Source organism: Lutra lutra, chromosome 6 (genome assembly GCF_902655055.1).
Source record: "Lutra lutra chromosome 6, mLutLut1.2, whole genome shotgun sequence".
Classification (NCBI taxonomy): Eukaryota; Metazoa; Chordata; class Mammalia; order Carnivora; family Mustelidae; genus Lutra; species Lutra lutra.
Window position 1 is genome coordinate 139,039,781 of NC_062283.1, and position 23,921 is coordinate 139,063,701.

General features: G+C 39.8%; 1 protein-coding gene across 5 annotated transcripts in view; it reads left to right on the forward strand.

Annotated features, from left to right (window-relative positions):
• Positions 1-23,921, forward strand: part of ESR1 (estrogen receptor 1) — a 403,080-nt gene that overhangs the window by 133,549 nt on the left and 245,610 nt on the right. For 4 of the 5 annotated variants that reach the window (XM_047734308.1, XM_047734307.1, XM_047734306.1 and 1 more), the window contains one exon: positions 5,535-5,731. In XM_047734308.1, coding sequence (XP_047590264.1) covers positions 5,535-5,731 — 197 coding nt within the window. The remainder of the gene's footprint in view (positions 1-5,534; positions 5,732-23,921) is intronic. The other variant, XM_047734309.1, reaches the window with a different exon arrangement.

A 23,921-nucleotide genomic window follows, 5' to 3' on the forward strand; every position in this document is an offset into this window, starting at 1 on the left:
GACCTAAACGTGTGTCAGTTAAAACTGGGAACAAATGAGACGTGACCCCTGCCTTCCTGGAACTCACTGTTTAATAGGGGGAACATATATTTGTCAATAATCACTCAAGTATAGGACTGGAAATTGTGGTAAGCGTCATCAAGAAAAAATATAAGGCCCTCTGGGTGCATATAACTTTGGGGATTTGATTTGGGGATTAGAGTCTCATGAGGTTATCCCACTGGCACTTAATTACACCCCATTTCTAGGGTGTGGACATCTGTTGGTTTTTTTCACTTAGCTTTGCAAAAATGTTTCTTCTAGAAACCAAAAACTTTAAAAAATTTTTTAAAAATTCTTGACTCATCAGGTGAATGCCTTTGGATTGGCTGGTACCATGATTTATGGTTGGAAGACGAACAGTATTTCATTATGTTGAGCTTTAAACTCTTCCTTTGATCAATGAAAATCTTCTTGATAAATGCACTTAGTTATGCTCTGTTGCGATTTGTTCTAAGAGAGTCCACTCTGTAGACCCAATATGAATGCCTTCAGACTTCTCTCTTCATCATATTGAATATATAATATCAGTAGGCACCCACTGGGAAATATTTAGTAGTCCATGTATATGGACCATGTATATGGTATAATGAAAAGGGAACTAAATCTAGTCAGTTGAGTTTCCAGTTTCCATAGCTGCAGTGGTGGTGTCTCTCATTTTCTGATCTCACGTTTCTGCCCTTCTTTTCTCTGCCATCATCACTCTGTTCCTAAGCACTTGCATGCCTCTGAACTGTGATGTGTTCAGTCGCTGACAACGCATCCCTCCATCTTGCCCTTAAGTTTCCTCCTTACTTCTTTTTAGAGAATCTTTAGACATACCTGGAAGGCTGAAGAACATTTAACTTGGTAAACTAGTCAACTTCTTATCTGCGTCTTATGAGAATGTGCCCAAGGTGAGGAACTATTGAGATTTCGTGACAATTCAGTGAGAAAGGGATAAGAATTTTATAAAGACAGACATCTTTTAGCAAATTGGCTAAAGAATTAAATTTTTCAGCTATAATAATGAGATCATATATAGATTATATATGAGGGAGGCAGAACTTGAATACATTTAGCTCATGAAAATGAGAGTAATTAATTTTGGTTCTATAAAAATAAGGAGAAACCAAAGGGCCTCTGAGGCTGACTGAGGGGAAGAAAGATAGCCCTAAACATGGTATAAAAGCATTTCCTACAAAGAAGCATGAAGCCAAGAGTGCCATGTCTTTGACAGATGCGATTGGGCAAGGCCAGGGAGAGGGAGGCGGGAAGAGATGAGTCTGAGACCTCTAATGAGGCTCTTCCCTGGGGGCTGATCTAACCGCAGGTCAGTGCCTGGCCTACCCTTGCGGCTTGGTCTGAGTCCAGGCACAGACACCTCCCACTCTGTTCCTTTCCACTACAGATGATGAGGCCAAGTTAGTCTGCCTACTGGGGACACAGATCTCTGTCTGAAGGCAGTTGTACCAAATTACTTTGGCCTAATGGATATTCCAGAAAACCTGAACCTATTCCAAGGCTCCACAGTGCTTTGCAGACCACGAGAAGATCTCACTTGCCTTTTAGGTTGATCTGGATTATATTTTTCATGACATCCCCGTTTAGGAGCATTCATAGAGCAGGGTTGGGCCAAAACAATAAAAGGCAGTGTTACATATATGATTTTCCAAGTTGGATAAAAAAGTTCCTTTATGGGGAGGAAATATGGCCTGAGTAGTTTTCTCTCTTCTTTTTGGAGGCCTTCTGGTTTTATGCTCTGTGTCTGCGGTGGATTTTCCATATTCCAGGGACATCTCAAAAATAAAGTGTACATGGAAGACATTTTGCAGATAGTATATATCTCTGCTAGATCTGGGGAAAATGAGCTTTTGCAATTAAACTTTTACCAGTACTTTTAAAAACAATATTTACATATTCCACTTATATTATAAAAGTGGTCACTTTATTGATTCAGTCATTGGTTAATTCATTTAATATCAATATTTATCGAGTCTCTATTTTGGATGAGGCACTATACTATAAACAATTGGGGTTCCAAAGATGAATAAGACATAAACAACTTAGCAGCAATGGAGACACACAAATGTACAACTGAAGGGGTAAGAATGGTTAGTAAGAGAGGTGACCTTAAGATGCAGTGATTAGGGGCGCCTGGGTGGCTCAGTGGGTTAAAAACTCTGCCTTTGGTTCAGGTTATGGTCCCAGGGTCCTGGGATCGGGCCCCACATCGGGGTTTCTGCTCGGCGGGGAGCCTGCTTCCTCCTCTCTCTCTGCCTGCCTCTCTGCCTACTTGTGATCTCTGTCCGTCAAATAAATTAATAAAATCTTTAAAAAAAAAGATGCAGTGATTACCTCAAACACATTTGGATGGCTGCTATTAAAAAAGCAAAATAAAACAAAACAGAAAGAAAACATCTGTTGGGAAGGATACAGAGAAATTGGAATCCTGGTGCATTGTTGGTAGGAATGCAAAATAGTGCGGTTAACATGGGAGAAAAAATATGGCGGTTCTACACAAAATTAAAAATAGAACTACTATATGATCCAACAGTAACACTTCTGGGTATATATCCAGATGAGTTGAAATCAGGCTTTTGCAGAGAGATTTGAACATCCGTGTTAATAGCAACATTATTCAAAATATGGAAGCCGCCCAAATGTCCATTGTCTTTTGGTGGATGAATAGATAAAATATGGTATAAATGTATGATGGAATATTGTTCAGCCTCAAAAAGAAAGGAAATTCTGACACTACAACATGGCTGAACCTTGAGGACATTATGCTAAGTGAAATAAACCGCTTACAAAAAGACAACTAGTCTATGATTCCACATATGTGAATTATCTAGAGTATCAAATGCATAGAGATTGAAAGTAGATGGTGGTTTCCAGTTCCTGGGGGGAGCAGTAAATGGGGAATTGCTGAATGTGTATGAAGTTTCAGTTTTGTGAGATGGAAAAGCTCTGGAGATTGGTTACCACTGATGTGAATAACCTAACGTTATTGAACTCTATACTAAAAAATTGTTAAGATGATAAATTTTTATGTTACATTTATCCTATCACAGTTTAAAGATTTGCAGTATTTTATTATGCAGTGATGGATGGAAGTTGCCCGATACTTTGGAACTTTTGTCCATGCATCTATTATTCATTCCTGCCTTCCTTCGTTCAGCAAATGTGTATGGAATGTCTGCTGTGGGCTGGGCCCCGAGCTGGGTATGAAGGCTGCAGTACTTAAGATTTATAAGGCCTCAAAACTGTCAGTGTCCGGCTTGCTAACCACCCTGCCCCTGAAAGGCGCTGAGCTTCTACAGTTAAATATTCACAGCTGCTTCCTACTGACTTGAATCATGCATAAGATGTTAGTAAACGAGCGGGTTGACTGGGGAGAGGGGCGTTCAACAGCATTGTGATTAAATGGAAGGGCATATGCAGAACACTATGAACTGGAACCGAAAACGGCAAGCTAGTGCTCTCTAAAGATATTAAAAAATAAAGAACTTGCATTTGAGGCTGCCAGACTAAGAGCTGTGTCATTCAGAATGGAAAAAATTGGCCAAGTCAGATGCGCTCAACGCAAGGAGCCAGTATTTTGTGAGTATTATGGCAAGTATTGTTTGAGAACCAATGCCACAAAATTGTGGACAATATCAATGAATGATCAGGGCAGGAAAGGATCATAAAATTTGAGCTAAAAGGAAAGACAGGGCTTGTAAAAGGGAGGGCCAGTGAGAAAGTCAATGTGGTCTTGTTATTTGGGTGTGGAATAGAGGCAGGAAGCATGAGTTTCTTTAATCAGAGGCCCTGGAAGCTCTGTCTTCAATTCATTTTATCTCATCTTCGGTTGCTTTTTAAAAAAAATTATATTTTTATTATTTTTTTGAGATTTTACTTATTTGTTTGAGAAAGAGATTATGAACAGGGGGAGGGGCATGGGGACAAGCAGATTCCATGCTGAGTAAGGAGCCCGGCAGTGGGCTGGATCCCAGGATCCTGAGATCATGACCTGAGTCAAAATCAGGGGCTGAGCCGCCCAGGTGTCCCAGCTTCCCCCACCATCCCCCCACCCTATGGTAATCTTATAGAAACCTTCACTCCATCTATCCTTCCAGTATCTTTCAACTTTTCTTTTTTTCCTATACATTCTGAAACATTCGATGAGTTCATTTAAATACATTATTGAGTGCCAGCTATATACCAGGCACCGTGGTGGGCTCTGACCATACACCCTCAATTCTCCTCCACTGCTTTTATTTGGTCGCACATGCCAGTAAATCCTGGATTGATCTTTTCTCTCTGTCTTCTTCAAGGTGTCTTTATTGAGGCTGTTCCTTCTACCTGTGTCTTTAATCCCAACTGCTGTACTTCCCTTGACTTTGTTCTGTTCTGCCCTTACCTCTACCCCAAATTCTTCCCTATTGCTCATTCCCTTTAGTCTAGATAAGGCTTCTGCTTCCATTCTGAAAATCTTTTTTAAAAAAATCTTTATATTCTTTAGCGAGCACCCCACCCCATCTCTTCTCTACCCATTCTCATCCAAGTTCTTAAAGGAATGGTCTTCACTCATTTTCATTTCCTCCTACTCCGTTTTCTGTTCCATCCACTGGCTTTTGACCTGTGCTTGGATACCTCTCCTGAAGCTCCTTGCTAAGGTTCCTCTTTGTCAAATCCTACTACATTTCATCAGTCCTTGCTTTATTGGATTTCTCTGCTCTATTTGGCACTGTCGATCACTCTTCCTTCTGAAAGATTTCTACTTCCTTAAAACTTTTTACTTCTCCATTTCCTTGGTTCTCCCAGAACTTACTATTAATTCTTAGGTTTCTTTCTGGGATATGCTTCCTCTATGAACATTTTAAGGTTGGAGTAATCGTCTGTGTTTCTCTGCTCTTCTTAGTCTACATGCACTTAAAGAGGAGTATTGAGTATTGAGTACTTGACTGTAACTTAAGGCACCCTTAAGTTACAGTCAAGTTATAGAAACTGATTTCCAGGGTTACATGGTAACAATGACATAAACATCTGAAATTGTTATATTTCTATACATGTTCCGTGTTGTTCATCAGTTCATTTGAGTTTCAAATGCCCCAGCTGCTTTATGCTTGTCTCTATTTCCTAAAGATCCTTGTGTGTCTAGAATTAGAATGAGCATTGGTCTCTTATCGTTCTGCATTGTGAATTCCTGGAAAAAAAAAGAATAAATCTATTAAAAACCAGTTAATTTCATTTTGTCACTTTCTAGATAATATATTCTGGTGTAGGCAGTCCATTTCTTAAGCAAGTTTGCAATAAACAATTCCCCCTCAAGGTTAATATAATAGGCAAACACCTTTTGCTATAACAGCTGGCAAGAGGTAATGAAAGATTAGCTTACATTATGATTCATTATTTCAAAATGTCAGAATAAAGTGGATCTGCTGCATCCCCCAAGCCTCTTATTCTTTAGAAGAGCGTGCATGTTTTGCTTTTCTAATGTTAATAGATTCACTGTTTTTATTTTTTCCTAGGCCAAATTCAGACAGTCGACGCCAGGGTGGCAGAGAGAGATTGGCCAGCACCAGTGACAAAGGAAGCATGGCCATGGAGTCTGCCAAGGAGACCCGCTACTGTGCAGTGTGCAATGACTATGCCTCGGGCTACCATTATGGAGTCTGGTCCTGTGAAGGTTGTAAGGCTTTCTTCAAGAGAAGTATTCAAGGTAATAGTGTGTTAAAAACAACTTATTCCACCTTTATTTCTGAGGGGAAGCAACTGAAGAAGGAAGGCATGTAGGAGCAGCTATTTGTAAAAGAAAACACTAATACTTGGTAGGTCTGCTAGTATCTTTGGTAGACACATGGAGAAAAAATAGTTTTCAGGAGAAAGAGCTGACAAAGCCCAGGACAGTTGTGGCTGAGTAATTATGCTTTCTCCACTGGCAAGATCCAAGCAGTCCTGAGCAACTCTATGGGAAGAGGACTTTAATAGCTGAGTCTCGAGAGGTCTGTGCCCTGATTAGGGATGGCAGGTGGATATTCATGTGTTGCAGGCACCTAGGCTTATATGATACAGTGTAAGACAGTGTAATTGCCTAAACATGATTACCTCTCCACCTTGGCTGTTTCCAGATATGCATTCTGTTCTGCTCTTTGCTCTAGAGCATCAGTTCTTTTCATCAGTTCTAACTAGACTGGTTCTTCTCTTGCTCTCCGTCCCTCTCTTTGTTGTCTCATGGATGATATGACTTGTTGCTAAAATGAAAGACTCAATGGAGGGGACATGTTATCAGCATAAGCAGTTAGTAAGTATTGACTTGTAACATTTCATTCACCTGTGTGCCTTGATCCTCTTTTGTGTGTGGCTTACCAAGTGCAGCTTCTCCCTTCAACTGCCAGCTACAAATTATTTCTACTCCAAGAATGTCTATATTGTTGCATTTTAGGGGATGCCCTGGGGAAACATCAATTATTTTTACTACCTAAACTATCTATGCTAAAGATCCTTTGTCTGACAGGAGTGGCAGTCTGACAGGAGTTTAGGTTGGGTGAATTCACTTTGTCTTGGTCAATTTTTTAAATTTATTTATCTTTGTCCATTTTAAAGGCAGTCTTTTGGACAGTAATTGCTTTCAACATCTTTTAGAAGTCTTCTGTAAGATTTGTACTTTTTTGTTGGATTTTTAAATAAAATTAATGATATTCTCTGATAGTAAATTTTTGTTTCTATACATATATGTGCACACACAAAGAAATAGAAATATAAATAAATATACACACGGATATGTATATATAGACATATCTCTGTGTTAAAGCAACATAGATTATTTGATTTTACCAGATGATACTATCTTAATTTAGAAAGATGATATTTCTATTTGGTTTTGGTTAGCATAAGCCCTGAAAAGTCTTTCAACAACTGTCTTCACTTGTGATATTTCTTTTGTTTACTTTTATGTATTCTAAAATAGCATTATTTTCACTGGCCATTTTCTCTGGTATTGACAAATCATCTTATAGAGGTACATTTAATGAACAGGTTCAACTACAAACTCTCACAAGTCACTTATCTGAGGTTGAGTTCTCTCATCTGTAAAAATGATTGAGAGCAGTGTTCAGCAACAATTTTTTTTTTTTTTGAAAAGGCCAGACTAGGGCGCCTGGGTGGCTCAGTGGGTTAAAGCCTCTGCCTTCGGCTCAGGTCATGATCCCAGGGTCCTGGGATCGAGCCCCGCATCGGGCTCTCTCCTCAGCGGGAAGCCTGCTTCTCCCTCTCTCTCTCTGCCTGCCTCTCTGCCTACTTGTGATTTCTGTCTGTCAAATAAATAAATAAAATCTTTAAAAAAAAAAAAAAAAGAAAAGGCCAGACTAACTGTTTTAGGCTTTATAGTCTTAGTTGCAACTACTCAGCCCTGAGATTGTGGCCTATAAGGAGCCATAGACAATACATAAGTAGGTGGGTGTGTACCAATAAAACTTTATATACAAAAACAGACTAGAACTGACCAGAAATGGCCTGCAAGCCATAATTTGCTGACCCTTGATTTAATGTACGTAAAGGGAATAGATTGTTTCTAAATCTAAAGTTTTGACAATTCATGTTATTAAAAACTTACTCTGTACCTGTGTAAGATGTTAAAAGAGAAAATATTTGTAAGATATAATCTATAATCTCATGAAATTTGGAATTTATTTGGGAAATTTATGGGGGAGGCAAAGGTACTTGTTCTTATGATACAATTAGAGAGTAAGTCAGTATAGAAAAAGAGCTATTATATGAGGAAAATAATAGATGAGTATAAGAAAATAAATATCTTTAGTTATGAAAGTCAAATTACTAAGATTAAAGATAGAAAGGACCTTTCTTCAAGGAATAATACCAATATTCTCACAAATTATTTTCATCTTATTTGTTCAGCTTTGAAGAGTGTACTATATAACTTCATATCAGACTGAGTATTGTCTCTGAACATTAAGGCATTAGAGCAAAAAAACAGAAAAGAAAAATGGCTTTAAAATAGTGAAGGAAATGTGAGCTAATAAAAAATATTTTATGGGTATGGCATTATCTCAAGTTCAAATATTTAAAAACTTTCTATTTACTTTTTGATGGTTAAAATATATATCTTATCTCCATCTTGTATATACAGACCAAATAGTAGGATTTCATTGCACTGTAAATTATATTATCTAAAATTTTACTGTATATAAGTTATATAAACTACAATTTCCTCCTGGCTTCAGAAACTTCTTATCACGGTATGAAGTCACTTATATAAACTCTGTTAAATGAGGTGAATATTAAGTCCACAGTTTTGGAAAAAGCATAGAAATGAGGCAGAGATATTAACTTCTAGAGATAGGGAGAGACCTTACAAATAATTCAGTTTCTTAGTTCACTCATTTATTCATTGATTGCCTCTACTAGGCAAAGCACTGTGAAAGGCCCGGGACTCATAGCCTTAAAAGGTAGTGGGAGAGTTGTCCAAATAAACTGGCAACTAAATGACAGTGTGACAAGTGCCAAGATGAGAGTGAGTGGGGGGTGTTATATAGGAGTCCAGACCTCACTCAGTCTTGGTGGGGCTTGAGTCAGGCTCCAAGAAGGTTCCCTGATTCAAAATTAAGTCTGGAGGATGAGCCGAATGAGCAGAATGAAAGAAGTCGGGATGAAGGTTCATAGGAATGAGCATATGAGCAAAGACCTGGAGATGAAAGGGACGTTGGGGAGTTCTGTGAAGAGACATTAACAAAATTAATTGACATTAGATCCAACAAAGACATTCTTGGCCATGTATTTATTCTTAGATTATGTAAAAATAATGTTGTTTATTTCCTTTTTCTTGAATGGCATTTCTGTGTATTTGGTTTGTTTGTGCATATAAAAAGGAGATACCAGAGCAAGTTTAGTGGTTTCTTGTCCCATTTTCTCATGATAGTCTTGATAACATGCATCTAAAAAGTTTTACTGAACTTCGTTGGCTCTTTAAAAGTCACACTGACCCTCAAACCTATTTAAGGACAGTGAAGGGTCTGACATGCAGGTAGAAACTTCTGAAGATGCTGCAGCTGTCCCTGTTTTTCTTGTTATTTAAGAAGAGAGCTAGAAATAAGTATCCATCAGATTACTCTAGTGCTCTAAGTGTTTTAGTTGAAGAGGTAAAGTGTTTGATTTGAAAGCATACAAATTTTCATCCACTACTTAGTGTATAAACTTGATTACTCAAGAAATTGAGTAATGGCCTTCAGTTGAACATATTCTTTTTTTTTTTTTTTAAAGCAAAGTCAAGGATGCTATTTAAGGGAGGGGTAAAATAATATAGTACATGAACTTGTTAATCATTGCAGATGGAGAAGCAGTGTTTTTTTTTTAATTTAATTTAACTTTTTTTCAGTGTCCCAAAATTCATTGTTTATGCACCACACCCAGTGCTCTATGCAATACGTGTCTTCCTTAAGCAGCGTTTTAAAAGATGTGTTGCAGAGACTTTGGATGAGTTATATAAACAGGTTTGTTTCAATAAACAGCTTAACAGCCAGGTACCACCTTTGAGTATAAGTCCAAGGAAAAAAAGACCCCACTGAGCTCTCTGCTTCTCTGACATTATTATTTCAACTGGTCGTGAGGTACAGTGGAGTCCCAAACCTATCTGTATACCACTAGCTATGCTGCCATTTCATATTATCTCTCTCAGGTGCACAAAGAAGATAATTAACATTAGATCAAACAGACATGGCCCAGACAGGTGTTGACTTAAAGGTTAGTTAAGACCAGAAGGCCATCAGGGTGGTATCATGGTAGAGTCTGGTTATGGTTCAAAGCAGTGAGGCATTAGGTCCAGGATAACTGGATAGGATAACTGACAAGCTTTGTCCATGAGTCCTTGGAAAGCATCAGGGGTGGGGTAGTTGGGCGTGAGACATTCAGCACCCTGGATAGCTCCCGCAACAGTGGCTGAGGATAAGCCCGGCCTGACTTTCCGAGGAACCTTGGCCCATTTACTTGGCTCCTTCCACTTTGTAGAGCTGTATTAAGAGAGAACTTAGACCTTTTGTGCTTAGGAACTCACCCTTGTTTTTCCAAGAGGGCTTAGCTTTTACATTTAGTTTCACATTTCTAATCACCGTCTGGCTTGACACATGTACCCATGCCTGGAAAAGGCCAGCAGATGGGGGAAAAGTGATGGCAGCCCTCTCATTGTCTATTTCATCTCTGGAATTCTTTCAGAGATATGGCTCAAAGTTGAGGTCTTGACAATATATGCACATGAAAATACGAAATTTTGATCTCCATGTTCCACACTTGCCCCTCTACCATCTAGTCTCCATGCAACAACAGGAGAAATCTTTTACAATATATTCATCAGGTCATATGACCTTTCCCTTAAGACACACTGTACTTCAAGTCCAGATTCCCCGCTATGGCTTATAACACTCTATAGTCTCTTAGTCCTGCTTACTCCTCCCCCTGTTCATTATAATCCAGCCACACTGGCCTCCTTTCTCTTCCTCCAACATGCCTGCCATGTTCCTTCCTCAGGACGTCAGCACATTTTTCCCTTTGCTTGCGACACCCACATCTTTACTTGGCTGGCTCCTTGTCATTCAGATCTCTGTCCAAGATCACTTTCTCAGAGAAAAAGATCATGTCATGTCATGTCATGATCATGTCAGTATAGTCAGAGAAGTCTTGCATGATTACCCTAGCCAAAGTAATCCTACAAATTTTTCCACTTAGGGGTTTTTTTTCCCCCCTACTCCATTACCCTTATTTTTTGTTAAGGCCCTTAAACCCTTAAAGAAGTTCTCTTCATTATTCATTCAGCTGATGACTGTCTATATGTACCAGATGTTGCTTCCCCATATTCCTGCCAGAACTCGGATGTAAGCTCAGTGAAAGCTGACTTTAGGTCTGGTCTGCCCTATTGCTCCAGTGCCTCTAGTGGTGTTGGGCACATCTCTGTTAGATAGATTAGGACAAGAAGTTGAAAGAATGGTAAATAAGATCTGCTAGAGGACTGCAGAGAAGGAAGAAATTTCACTGGGTAGGCCTGGCAGGAGACACATTAATGCAAGTGGTAAATTTGACATAGGCCTAGAAAGAAATGAAGGATTTTCATAGACAGCCAGCAGTTTGGAAAATAATTCCAGAATTGTGAAATAGCATAAACCAAGAAAAGCTCAGGGAAAATGGGGTAAATAAGCCTTAAGAGAACAGAGGGCTCATTGTGCTCTGTCTTTTTACTTTTCCTCACCCCGCTTTTTAAAAGTAGGCATTCCCCAGCATCTACAATCTCTTCTCATTTCCCCATCCATTTCTCCCACCAGTTTCCTAGGTGGTCTCATGCATATCTGTTTATGGGTTGAATTGTGCTTCCCCCAAAGCCATGTTGAAGTCCTAATCCCTAATACCTTGGTGTTTCTGAAGAAATCACTGTAAATATAATTAGCTGAAGTCATATTGGAGTAGGGTGGACCCTTGACCAACAGGACTAGTGTTCTTATAAGAAGGGCATTTGGATATAGAGATAGAGAGGCGAAGGCCATAAGACCAAAGAGAGAGATAAGAGTGATGCAGCTACAAGGCAAAGAGCATCAAAGATTGCTGGCAGAAACAAGAAGCTAGAAAGAGGCAAGAAAGTAGTGTTTCACAAAGCTTTCTGAGAGTGTGTAGCCCTGCTGACAACTTGATTTCAGACTTTCAGCCTCCAGAACTGTGAGACAATATCTTACGTTATGTTAAGTTACATTTGTGGTCCTTTGTCATGGAAGCCTAGGGAAACGGTATTTGAGACCTAAAGTGTCATAACTATGCAGATAATCTCCCACATCAAGCTCTGCCTCAGCCTGGCTTCTTAGTGATGCCCCTGTGTCTTCGTCTGACAGTAGGCGCTCCTTCTGGTGAACGCTGGTATCTGTTCCCTCAGGCACCCACCCTGAAAACCTTAGGGTCAGCTGTCTTCATCTTCTCACCCCTCATGTTTCCCATCAGAACTGTTGTATAGGTCTGTTGAAACCACTTCTCTAATGTGCATTCATCTGATTCTTGCTGACTTTCCCTGGGATCGTTGCAATAATTTAATGTTTCCTTTTGCCTTCTCCTTCACTTAAACCATTTGCTTCATTTGACTTTCCAAGCCATTCTGCACACTACCAGTCTCCTAATGTTCTTAAGGCAAATCCCTAATCATGTCAGTACCATGTACAGAACACTAATGACTTCCATGGCCCACCGAAGAACCCCGAGACCACCACTCAAGGATTTCCAAGTCACTGTTTGTACTTTTCAAAGTAAACATTTTATATCGGACTACTTGTTATGACTAAAATATGAGCATTCATTTCTCTGCTGGGAATTATTTTCAAACCTGCCTGTAAACTCTCTTCCTATTCTAGTCAAAAGTTACTCTTATCAAACTTTCTCTGATGTTAATGCAGGGGCCACTCCACTTTCCAGTGGCCCTCTATGTCTGGGACTGCAAGTGTCTGTGTAGACAGATGGGTCTTTCCCTTACTGAATGAGAGCACCTCACAGGTAAGGCCCAAATCAAGGCTTCATACTGCAGGAGTCGCTCAGTGAATCAACAAAAGTATGACATGAAGGTTAGGATCAGTTTGTGGGTCTCAGGCAACACAAAACCATTACATTTTTTTCAGTCATGGGAGAGATAGGACAGAACACATTTTAATGAAGACTAACCTGCTAGAGGCATATAGGAGAGACAACAGAGAGAGAGAGAGAGGAAGCATATAGGCTAAGTTGTTGGTATACCAGGTGTCTGGACGGGCTAAAAGTCTGGACTTGTGGGTATTTGTGAAATGAGGAAAAAAGGGAATGGACTGAAGGATATTATAATGAAAGCATCTAGATTGTTTGAAAGTGATTCAGTATAGGATGTTTGGGAGAGAAGGAAGTTAAGAGGTTCATACACAGAGGGGAAAATAATGGTGTCATCACCTGAACAGAAAACAGCAAGAGAAAGGGCAATCAGAGAGGGGTTGTGGTTAAGTTCAATTCCAGATACTGGGTTTGACGTGATAACTGGGTGCCTAGACAGAATTACCCAGCAGCTACAGAGAGAGAATCCACACTCCACAGACAACCCAGGGGTGGGGATTTGAATCAGTTCCCTCCATTAATATTAAGGAAACTTGGTGAAGAGAACGGCTAACTACTTCCTGAAGGTTGCCCATTATTAATAGTGGGGAAGTAACTCTAGAAAATTCCTCTTGATTCTCATAATAATGTATTATGAGTTCCCTGCTTCTCACCAAAACCTTGTAAGAAACACTCTCATTATTAAAATTATATGTTTAAGGCCCTTCTAAAGGAGAAAATCACAAATTAGTTCAATGGGCCAAATGCTGCTCTCTAGGAGCTTACAATTTAAAAGAGAACATGCTGGTTCCATCACATAGAGCTGTACAAATAATAAACAGCAGGAACAAATAGAAGCATTTTTATGACTTTCAAATAAAAAACAGGTGGGTTTTTTCCCCCAAATTATTTATACTGTGGAAGTCCACAAGGATCTTTTCTGACCCAGAGCTTGCCTAATCCTTCCATTATTTCTACTGCTAATTCTTTTTTTTATAAAAGCTTTTATTTATTTGACACAGAGAGAGAGAACACAAGCAGGGGGAGGGCAGGCAGAGGGAGAGGGAGAAGCAGGCTTCCTGTTGAGCAAGGAGCCTGATGCAGGACTCCATCCCAGTACCCCAGGATCATGACCTGAGCCGAAGGCAGATGCTTAATTGATGGAGCCACCCAGGCACCTTCTACTTCTAGTTTTTATGTTCTATCTTGTAGTCACATGCATATTGTACAGCAGAGAAATAAGGCCAGTGAAGAGGAAGAGCAGAAGAGTTTCGGTGCATACACATATGAGTATCATCTAATTTTCAAATTAAAGCATTTGTAATGAAACTTTTTGGAAGAAAGGCCTTACTCCCAGGTAGTGGTAAATTTGCTAGATGTTGGGCTCCTGGTTCTCCTCAGACAAAAAACGAAAGGCACAACCCTGAAGTTCAAGACCTGAAAACCTCCTTCCATGTAAGAATGCCCTTCTTCTTACCAGTTTTATGTGCTCGTTACTCTAATGCGATAGTATGAAATTAGATGTGTGCATGCATGTGCACGTATGTCTTGGAAGAAGGGCTCAGAAAAGCAAAATCATATTCATTTTACCTGTGAAATGATAGTGGCTCTTCCTTTTTTTTCCCTTTGGCAAAGTAATCGTTATCTTGGAGATAATTAAGACAAAATGCATCTGACAAATAAAATCAGTATAGAACCCCTCTTTCTGGGCAGCTCTTGTGGACACAGCTGAAGCTTTCAGAGGTCTTTAAAAACCATGGCAACAAATGCCTTTGAAGGGTAGGCAAAGGTTCCAAATGTTTTTAATCGCTGGTGTTTTTTATGCTACCACTTCAAGCATTCTTCTCAATTTTTTGTTCGTCTGATTGAAATTAAATTTCCAATTTCCCTACTAAGTGGCTCTGTCCTGGCGATGGCATTGACTATTTCCATTAAAGTGGTAGAGTTTGTGCCCATGTACAGTGGTTAAGCATATCAACAATTCCATTAGAAAGCCCTATTTCGCACAAAATTTTGTGCAAAATTATAGATAGCCTTTAATTGGCACATTTTCAAAGGGCATCAACTAGCTCTCACAATTATCTGCTGACATTGTTCATTCAAAACCTATCAATGGTGGCCTATGGCCCAATTCTGCTCAAATTTCTCTTTCCTTCATAGAAAGCTGCTGTCAATACCTTTAAAGAGAATGGCCTGTTTTTCTTTTTTTTTTTTTCCCCTCAAAGTTTTTATTTATTTATTTGACTTACAGAGATCACAAGTAGGCAGAGAGAGAGGCAGGCAGAGAGAGGAGGAAGCAGGCTCTCTGCTGAGCAGAGAGCCCGGTGTGGGGCTCAATCCCAGGACCCTGGGATCATGACCTGACCCGAAGACAGAGGCTTTAACCCACTGAGCCACCCAGGCACCCCAAAAGAATGACCTGTTTTTCTGATACTCATTCAGAGAAAAGTATGCTTTGAGATCATAGGCTGCTCATTTCTGAACTATATAATATACATTACTATTTCAGATCTCTATATATACAGGTTTTAGTATAGCCTGCTTGGCTGGCTTTTTTTTTTTTTAAAGATTTTATTTATTTGACAAACAGAGATCACAAGTAGGCAGAGCAGCTGGCAGAGAGAGAGGGGGAAGCAGGCTCTCCGCTGAGCAGAGAGCCTGATGCGGGACTCGATCCCAGTATCCTGAGACCATGACCTGAACTGAAGGCAGAGGCTTAACCCACTGAACCACTCAGGCATCCCTGACTGAAAAATAATATTCAAGAAAAATCTACTTCATAGATATATTATCTCCTTTGTAAAATTTTTCTTGCCAGTATGTTAATTCTCTGTTCACATGCAAGTGATAGAGCAGATTTGATATTTTTAAAGGAAAGACATACTTGACTTGAGAGAGAGTATAGTGGGGAGAGTACTCCTATTATTCCTTCCCCCCCATTTACATCTTCCTTTAACTGCAATAAAAGGAGATTTTATTTTTTCAGCAGCTAAGACATAAAGGGGAAAGAAGAAAATAACTTAATTATTATTAATTAGTAACTAAAATATCTGTCTGCAATAGGTCCTGTTCTATTTTCTTTGAGGGAGAGAGTGTGTAGATTTAAAATTTTATCCAAATGAACATCATTTTTGTCTGATTTGTTTGGCAGTTTCCGAATCATGTATCATGTATTAGAAAGTATGGAGTGAATGGATGGCTAGATTAATTGATAAATATGAATTTTTTTGTGATTGAGTCTAAGCACAATGGCTTTAAATAATGGCTGTACCACCTTAGTATATTTCATTAAGTGACATGTACAATATTTTCTTTATACACCAGAGAAGATAAATCACACGTTTTTTAAAAATTACACGTTCTTTTTTTTTATTTTTTTATTTTTAAAAAATTTTTTTTAAATTTTTTATTTTTTTTCAGCATAACAATATTCATTATTTTTGCACCACACCCAGTGCTCCATGCAATCCGTGCCCTCTACAATACCCACCACCTGGTGCCCCCAACCTCCCACCCCCCACCCCTTCAAAATTCTCAGATCGTTTTTCAGAGTCCATAGTCTCTCATGGTTCACCTCCCCTTCCAATTTCCCTCAACTCCCTTCTCCTCTCCATCTCCCCTTGTCCTCCATGCTATTTGTTATGCTCCACAAATAAGTGAAACCATATGATAATTGACTCTCTCTGCTTGACTTATTTCACTCAGCATAATCTCTTCCAGTCCCGTCCATGTTGCTACAAAACTTGGGTATTCATCCTTTCTTTTTTTTTTTTTTTTTTTTACAGCTTTATAAACATATATTTTTATCCCCAGGGGTACAGGTCTGCGAATCGCCAGGTTTACACACTTCACAACACTCACCATAGCACATACCCTCCCCAATATCCATAACCCCACCCCCTCTCCCAACCCCCTCCCCCATCAATCCTCAATTTGTTTTTTTTTTTTTTTCTTTCTTCAAAGATTCCACCCATTCATTTGACAGAGAGAAATCACAAGTAGGCAGAGAGGCAAGCAGAGAGAGAGGAGGAAGCAGGCTCCCCGCCGAGCGGAAAGCCCGACGCGGGGCTCGAACCCAGGACCCGGGATCATGACCTGAGCCGAAGGCAGCGGCCCAACCCACTGAGCCACCCAGGCGCCCCTCAATCCTCAATTTGTTTTGTGAGATTAAGAGTCACTTATGGTTTGTCTCCCTCCCAATCCCATCTTGTTTCATTTACTCTTCTCCTACCCCCTCAACCCCCCATGTTGCATCTCCTCTCCCTCATATCAGGGAGATCATATGATAGTTGTCTTTCTCCGATTGACTTATTTCGCTAAGCATGATACCCTCTAGTTCCATCCACGTCGTCGCAAATGGCAAGATTTCATTTCTTTTGATGGCTGCATAGTATTCCATTGTGTATATATACCACATCTTCTTTATCCATTCGTCTGTAGATGGACATCTAGGTTCTTTCCATAGTTTGGCTATTGTGGACATTGCTGCTATAAACATTCGGGTGCACGTGCCCCTTCAGATCACCACGTTTGTATCTTTAGGGTAAATACCGAGCAGAGCAATTGCCGGGTCATAGGGTAGTTCTATTTTCAACATTTTGAGGAACCTCCATGCTGTTTTCCAGAGTGGTTGCACCAGCTTGCATTCCCACCAACAGTGTAGGAGGGTTCCCCTTTCTCCGCATCCTCGCCAGCATCTGTCATTTCCTGACTTGTTAATTTTGGCCATTCTGACTGGTGTGAGGTGATATCTCATGGTGGTTTTGATTTGTATTTCCCTGATGCCGAGTGATATGGAGCACTTTTTCATGTGTCTGTTGGCCATCTGGATGTCTTCTTTGCAGAAATGTCTGTTCATGTCCTCTGCCCATTTCTTGATTGGATTATTTGTTCTTTGGGTGTTGAGTTTGCTAAGTTCTTTATAGATTTTGGACACGAGCCCTTTATCTGATATGTCATTTGCAAATATCTTCTCCCATTCTGTCAGTTGTCTTTTGGTTTTGTTAACTGTTTCCTTTGCTGTGCAAAAGCTTTTGATCTTGATAAAATCCCAAAAGTTCATTTTTGCCCTTGCTTCCCTTGCCCTTGGTGATGTTCCTAGGAAGATGTTGCTGCGGCTGAGGTCGAAGAGGTTGCTGCCTGTGTTCTCCTCGAGGATTTTGATGGATTCCTTTCTCACATTGAGATCCTTCATCCATTTTGAGTCTATTTTCATGTGTGGTGTAAGGAAATGATCCAATTTCATTTTTCTGCATGTGGCTGTCCAATTTTCCCAACACCATTTATTGAAGAGGCTGTCTTTTTTCCATTGGACATTCTTTCCTGCTTTGTCAAAGATGAGTTGACCATAGAGTTGAGGGTCCATTTCTGGGCTCTCTATTCTGTTCCATTGATCTATGTGTCTGTTTTTGTGCCAGTACCATGCTGTCTTGATGATGACAGCTTTGTAATAGAGCTTGAAGTCCGGAATTGTGATGCCACCAACTTTGGCTTTCTTTTTCAATATTCCTTTGGCTATTCGAGGTCTTTTCTGGTTCCATATAAATTTTAGGATTATTTGTTCCATTTCTTTGAAAAAAATGGATGGTACTTTGATAGGAATTGCATTAAATGTGTAGATTGCTTTAGGTAGCATAGACATTTTCACAATATTTATTCTTCCAATCCAGGAGCATGGAACATTTTTCCATTTCTTTGTGTCTTCCTCAATTTCTTTCATGAGTACTTTATAGTTTTCTGAGTATAGATTCTTAGTCTCTTTGGTTAGGTTTATTCCTAGGTATCTTATAGTTTTGGGTGCAATTGTAAATGGGATTGACTCATTAATTTCTCTTTCTTCTGTCTTGTTGTTGGTGTAGAGAAATGCAACTGATTTCTGTGCATTGATTTTATATCCTGACACTTTACTGAATTCCTGTACAAGTTCAAGCAGTTTTGGAGTGGAGTCTTTTGGGTTTTCCACATATAGTATCATATCATCTGCGAAGAGTGATAGTTTGACTTCTTCTTTGCCGATTTGGATGCCTTTAATTTCCTTTTGTTGTCTGATTGCTGAGGCTAGGACTTCTAGTACTATGTTGAATAGCAGTGGTGATAACGGACATCCCTGCCGTGTTCCTGACCTTAGCGGAAAAGCTTTCAGTTTTTCTCCATTGAGAATGATATTTGCGGTGGGTTTGTCATAGATGGCTTTGATAATATTGAGGTATGTGCCGTCTATCCCTACACTTTGAAGAGTTTTGATCAGGAAGGGATGCTGTACTTTGTCAAATGCTTTTTCAGCATCTATGGAGAGTATCATATGGTTCTTGTTCTTTCTTTTATTAATGTGTTGTATCACATTGATTGATTTGCGGATGTTGAACCAATCTTGCAGCCCTGGAATAAATCCCACTTGGTCGTGGTTAATAATCCTTTTAATGTACTGTTGAATCCTATTGGCTAGTATTTTGGCGAGAATTTTTGCATCTGTGTTCATCAAGGATATTGGTCTGTAGTTCTCTTTTTTGTTGGGATCCTTGTCTGGTTTTGGGATCAAGGTGATGCTGGCCTCATAAAATGAGTTTGGAAGTTTTCCTTCCATTTCTATTTTTTGGAACAGTTTCAGGAGAATAGGAATTAGTTCTTCTTTAAATGTTTGGTAGAATTCCCCCGGGAAGCCGTCTGGCCCTGGGCTTTTGTTTGTTTGGAGATTTTTGATGACTGTTTCAATCTCCTTACTGGTTATGGGTCTGTTCAGGCTTTCTATTTCTTCCTGGTTCAGTTGTGGTAGTTTATATGTCTCTAGGAATGCATCCATTTCTTCCAGATTGTCAAATTTGTTGGCATAGAGTTGCTCATAGTATGTTCTTATAATTGTCTGTATTTCTTTGGTGTTCGTTGTGATCTCTCCTCTTTCACTCATGATTTTATTTATTTGGGTCCTTTCTCTTTTCTTTTTGATAAGTCTGGCCAGGGGTTTATCAATCTTATTAATTCTTTCAAAGAATCAGCTCCTAGTTTCGTTGATTTGTTCTATTGTTTTTTTGGTTTCTATTTCATTGATTTCTGCTCTAATCTTTATGATTTCTCTTCTCCTGCTGGGTTTAGGGTTTCTTTCTTGTTCTTTCTCCAGCTCCTTTAGGTGTAGGGTTAGGTTGTGTACCTGAGACCTTTCTTGTTTCTTGAGAAAGGCTTGTACCGCTATATATTTTCCTCTCAGGACTGCCTTTGTTGTGTCCCACAGATTCTGAACCGTTGTGTTTTCATTATCATTTGTTTCCATGAATTTTTTCAATTCTTCTTTAATTTCCTAGTTGACCCATTCATTCTTTAGAAGGATTCTGTTTAGTCTCCATGTATTTGGGTTCTTTCCAAATTTCCTCTTGTTATTGAGTTCTAGCTTTAGAGCATTGTGGTCTGAAAATATGCAGGGAATGATCCCAATCTTTTGATACCGGTTGAGACTTGATTTAGGACCAAGAATGTGATCTATTCTGGAGAATGTTCCATGTGCACTAGAGAAGAATGTGTATTCTGTTGCTTTGGGATGAAATGTTCTGAATATATCTGAGATGTCCATCTGGTCCAGTGTGTCATTTAAGGTCTTGATTTCCTTGTTGATCTTTTGCTTGGATGATCTGTCCATTTCAGTGAGGGGAGTGTTAAAATCCCCTACTATTATTGTATTATTGTCGATGTGTTTCTTTGATTTTGTTATTAATTGGTTTATATAGTTGGCTGCTCCCACGTTAGGGGCATAGATATTTAAAATTGTTAGATCTTCTTGTTGGACAGTTCCTTTGAGTATGATAAAGTGTCCTTCTTCATCTCTTATTATAGTCTTTGGCTTAAAATCTAATTGAACTGCTATAAGGATTGCCACTCGTGCTTTCTTCTGATGTCCATTAGCATGGTAAATTCTTTTCCACCCCCTCACTTTAAACCTGGAGGTGTCTTCGGGTTTAAGATGAGTTTCTTGTAGGCAACATATAGATGGGTTTTGTTTTTTGATCCATTCTGATACCCTGTGTCTTTTGATTGGGGCATTTAGCCCATTAACATTCAGGGTAAGTATTGAGAGATATGAATTTAGTGCCATTGTATTGCCTGTAAGGTGACTGTTATTGTATATTGTCTCTGTTTCTTTCTGATCTACTCCTTTTAGGGTCTCTCTTTGCTTAGAGGACCCCTTTCAATATTTCCTGTAGAGCTGGTTTGGTATTTGCAAATTCTTTCAGTTTTTGTTTGTCCTGGAAGCTTTTAATCTCTCCTTCTATTTTCAATGATAGTCTAGCTGGATATAGTATTCTTGGCTGCATGTTTTTCTCATTTAGTACTCTGAATATATCATGCCAGCTTTTTCTGGCCTGCCAGGTCTCTGTGGATAAGTCTGCTGCCAATCTAATATTTTTACCATTGTATGTTACAGACTTCTTTTCCCGGGCTGCCTTCAGGATCTTTTCTTTGTCACTAAGACTTGTCAATTTTACTATTAGGTGACGGGGTGTGGACCTATTCTTATTGATTTTGAGGGGGGTTCTCTGAACCTCCTGAATTTTGATGCTTGTTCCCTTTGCCATATTGGGGAAATTCTCTCCAATAATTCTCTCCAATATACCTTCTGCTCCCCTCTCTGTTTCCTCTTCTTCTGGAATCCCAATTATTCTAATGTTGTTTCGTCTTATGGTGTCACTTATCTCTCGAATTCTCCCCTCGTGGTCCAGTAGCTGTTTGTCCCTCTTTTGCTCAGCTTCTTTATTCTCTGTCATTTGGTCTTCTATATTGCTAATTCTTTCTTCTGCCTCATTAATCCTAGCAGTGAGAGCCTCCATTTTTGATTGCACCTCATTAATAGCTTTTTTGATTTCAACTTGGTTAGATTTTAGTTCTTTTATTTCTCCAGAAAGGGCTTTTATATCTCCCGAGAGGGTTGCTTTAATATCTTCCATGCCTTTTTCGAGCCTGGCTAGAACCTTGAGAATCGTCATTCTGAACTCTATATCTGACATATTACCAATGTCTGTATTGATTAGGTCCCTAGCCTTTGGTGCTGCCTCTTGTTCTTTTTTTTGTTGTGAATTTTTCTGCCTTGTCATTTTGTCCAGGTAAGAGTTTATGAGGTAGCAAGTAAAATACTAAAAGGGTGGCAACAACCCCAGGAAAATATGCTTTAGCCAAATCAGAAGAGATCCCGAATTGTGAGGGGGGAGAAAGGGGATAAAAAGGGGTTCAGAAAGAAAGAAAGAAAAAAAAAAAGAAACTATTAAAAAAAAGAAAGCCGATAAAGAAAAAATATAAAAAGAGGAAAAATATATATATATATTAGATAAACTATTTAAAAAACGTTAAAAAAAGAAAACGGTAAAAGTTAAAAAAAATTTAGCAGAAGAAGAGAAAAAGAAAAAAAAATTGAAAAAGAAAAAAAAATTAAATTAACTGCAAGGTTAAAAAATCATGGGGAGAAAGCCTTGAGTTCCGTGCTTTGCTTTCTTCTCCTCTGGAATTCCGCCGCTCTCCTTGGTAGGTGAACTTGGTCCTGGCTGGGTTTCCCGTTGATCTTCTGGGGGAGGGGCCCGTTGTAGTGATTCTCAAGCGTCTTTGCCCCAGGCGGAGTTGCACCGCCCTTATCCGGGGCCGCGCTGACATCCGCTCGGGTTCGCTTTCGGGAGCTTTTGTTCCCTGAGCGCTTTCCGTAGAGTCCGGAGGACGGGAATAAAGATGGCGGCCTCCCGGTCTCCGGCCCGGAGGAGCCGAGAGCCCGGGGCCCCACTCCTCAGTGTGCCCTCAGAGAACAGCGCCAAATGACTACCGTCACCCTGGCCTCCGGCCGCGCTCCGAGCTGACCGAGCCTGCGACCGGTTCAAGGCAACCCCGAGCTGAGAGTCACTCCTCGGCTCTGTCTCTGCAGCCGGCTTCCCCGTTCTAATACCGGTAAGCTCTGCGACACTCAGACACCCCCGATCCTTCTGCGACCCTGCGGGACCTGAGGCCGCGCTTACCCCGCCTGGGCTTCACCCCAGTTAAGCCTCTGGAGCGATGTCCCTCAGCGGAACAGACTTTTAAAAGTCCTGATTTTGCTCCGTTGCTCCGCCGCTCGCCGGGAGCCGGCCCCTCCCCCCGCGGTCGATCTTCCCGTCGCTTTGGATTCACTTCTCCGCCAGTCCTACCTTGCAGAAAGTGGTTGATTTTCTGTTTCTGGAATTGCTGTTCTTCTTCTCTTCAATCTCCCGTTGGATTTGTAGGTGTTTGCAATCTTTAGATAAGCTATTTAGCTGATCTCCCGCTACCCGAAGTAGTCTCAGCCTGCTACTTCTCCTCCATCTTGACTCCTCCTACATCACTTCTTTTTGTAAAAAGTGTATCTAGTCTTCCTGGGTATTTACCCCAAAGATACAGATATAGTGAAAAGAAGGGCCATCTGTACCCCAGTGTTCATAGCAGCAATGGCCACAGTCACCAAACTGTGGAAAGAACCAAGATGCCCTTCAGCGGACGAATGGATAAGGAAGATGTGGTCCATATACATGATGGAGTATTATGCCTCCATCAGAAAGGATGAATACCCAACTTTTGTAGCAACATGGACGGGACTGGAGGAGATTATGCTGAGTGAAATAAGTCAAGCAGAGAGAGTCAATTATCATATGGTTTCACTTATTTGTGGAGCATAACAAATAGCATGGAGGACAAGGGGAGTTAGAGAGGAGAAGCGAGTTGGGGGAAATTGGAAGGGGAGGTGAACCATGAGAGACATGGACTCTGAAAAACAATCTGAGGGTTTTGGAGGGGCAGAGGGTAGGAGGTTGGGGGAGCCTGGTGGTGGGTATTATGGAGGGCACGGATTGCATGGAGCACTCAGTGTGGTGCATAAACAATGAATTCTGTTAAATTGAAAAGAAATTAAGTAAAAAAAATCCTTTAAAAAAGAACAAATATAATGCTTAACTTGCATTGTATAGAATTAGAGGCAAATACTTTTTAAATTAAAACTTGTTGGATATATAGATTATTGGGATAGACTTTATCTTATGGTTGGGTGAGTTTAAATAGTCCATTTTAAACCTTGTCATGTCTTTGATAGTCACACTAAAGAATAAAATCTCTTTCTTTTATTTTTTAAAATCTCTTTCTATGAAAGCATTCCCAAGGAGCGGGCTCTGCTTCCAAATTAGCCTAGAATTTTTTAGTAAACTAGAAAAAAAAAAAACCCTTCATAATAGCCTTTATAATTGCCACTTCAAAATGGGAATTTGGAGTGACACCAAACTATTAATCAGTAGAAAAGAGTTGATTTCAAAAAGGTAATTATATCAAATTTAACACCTCTTGAAATATATTCT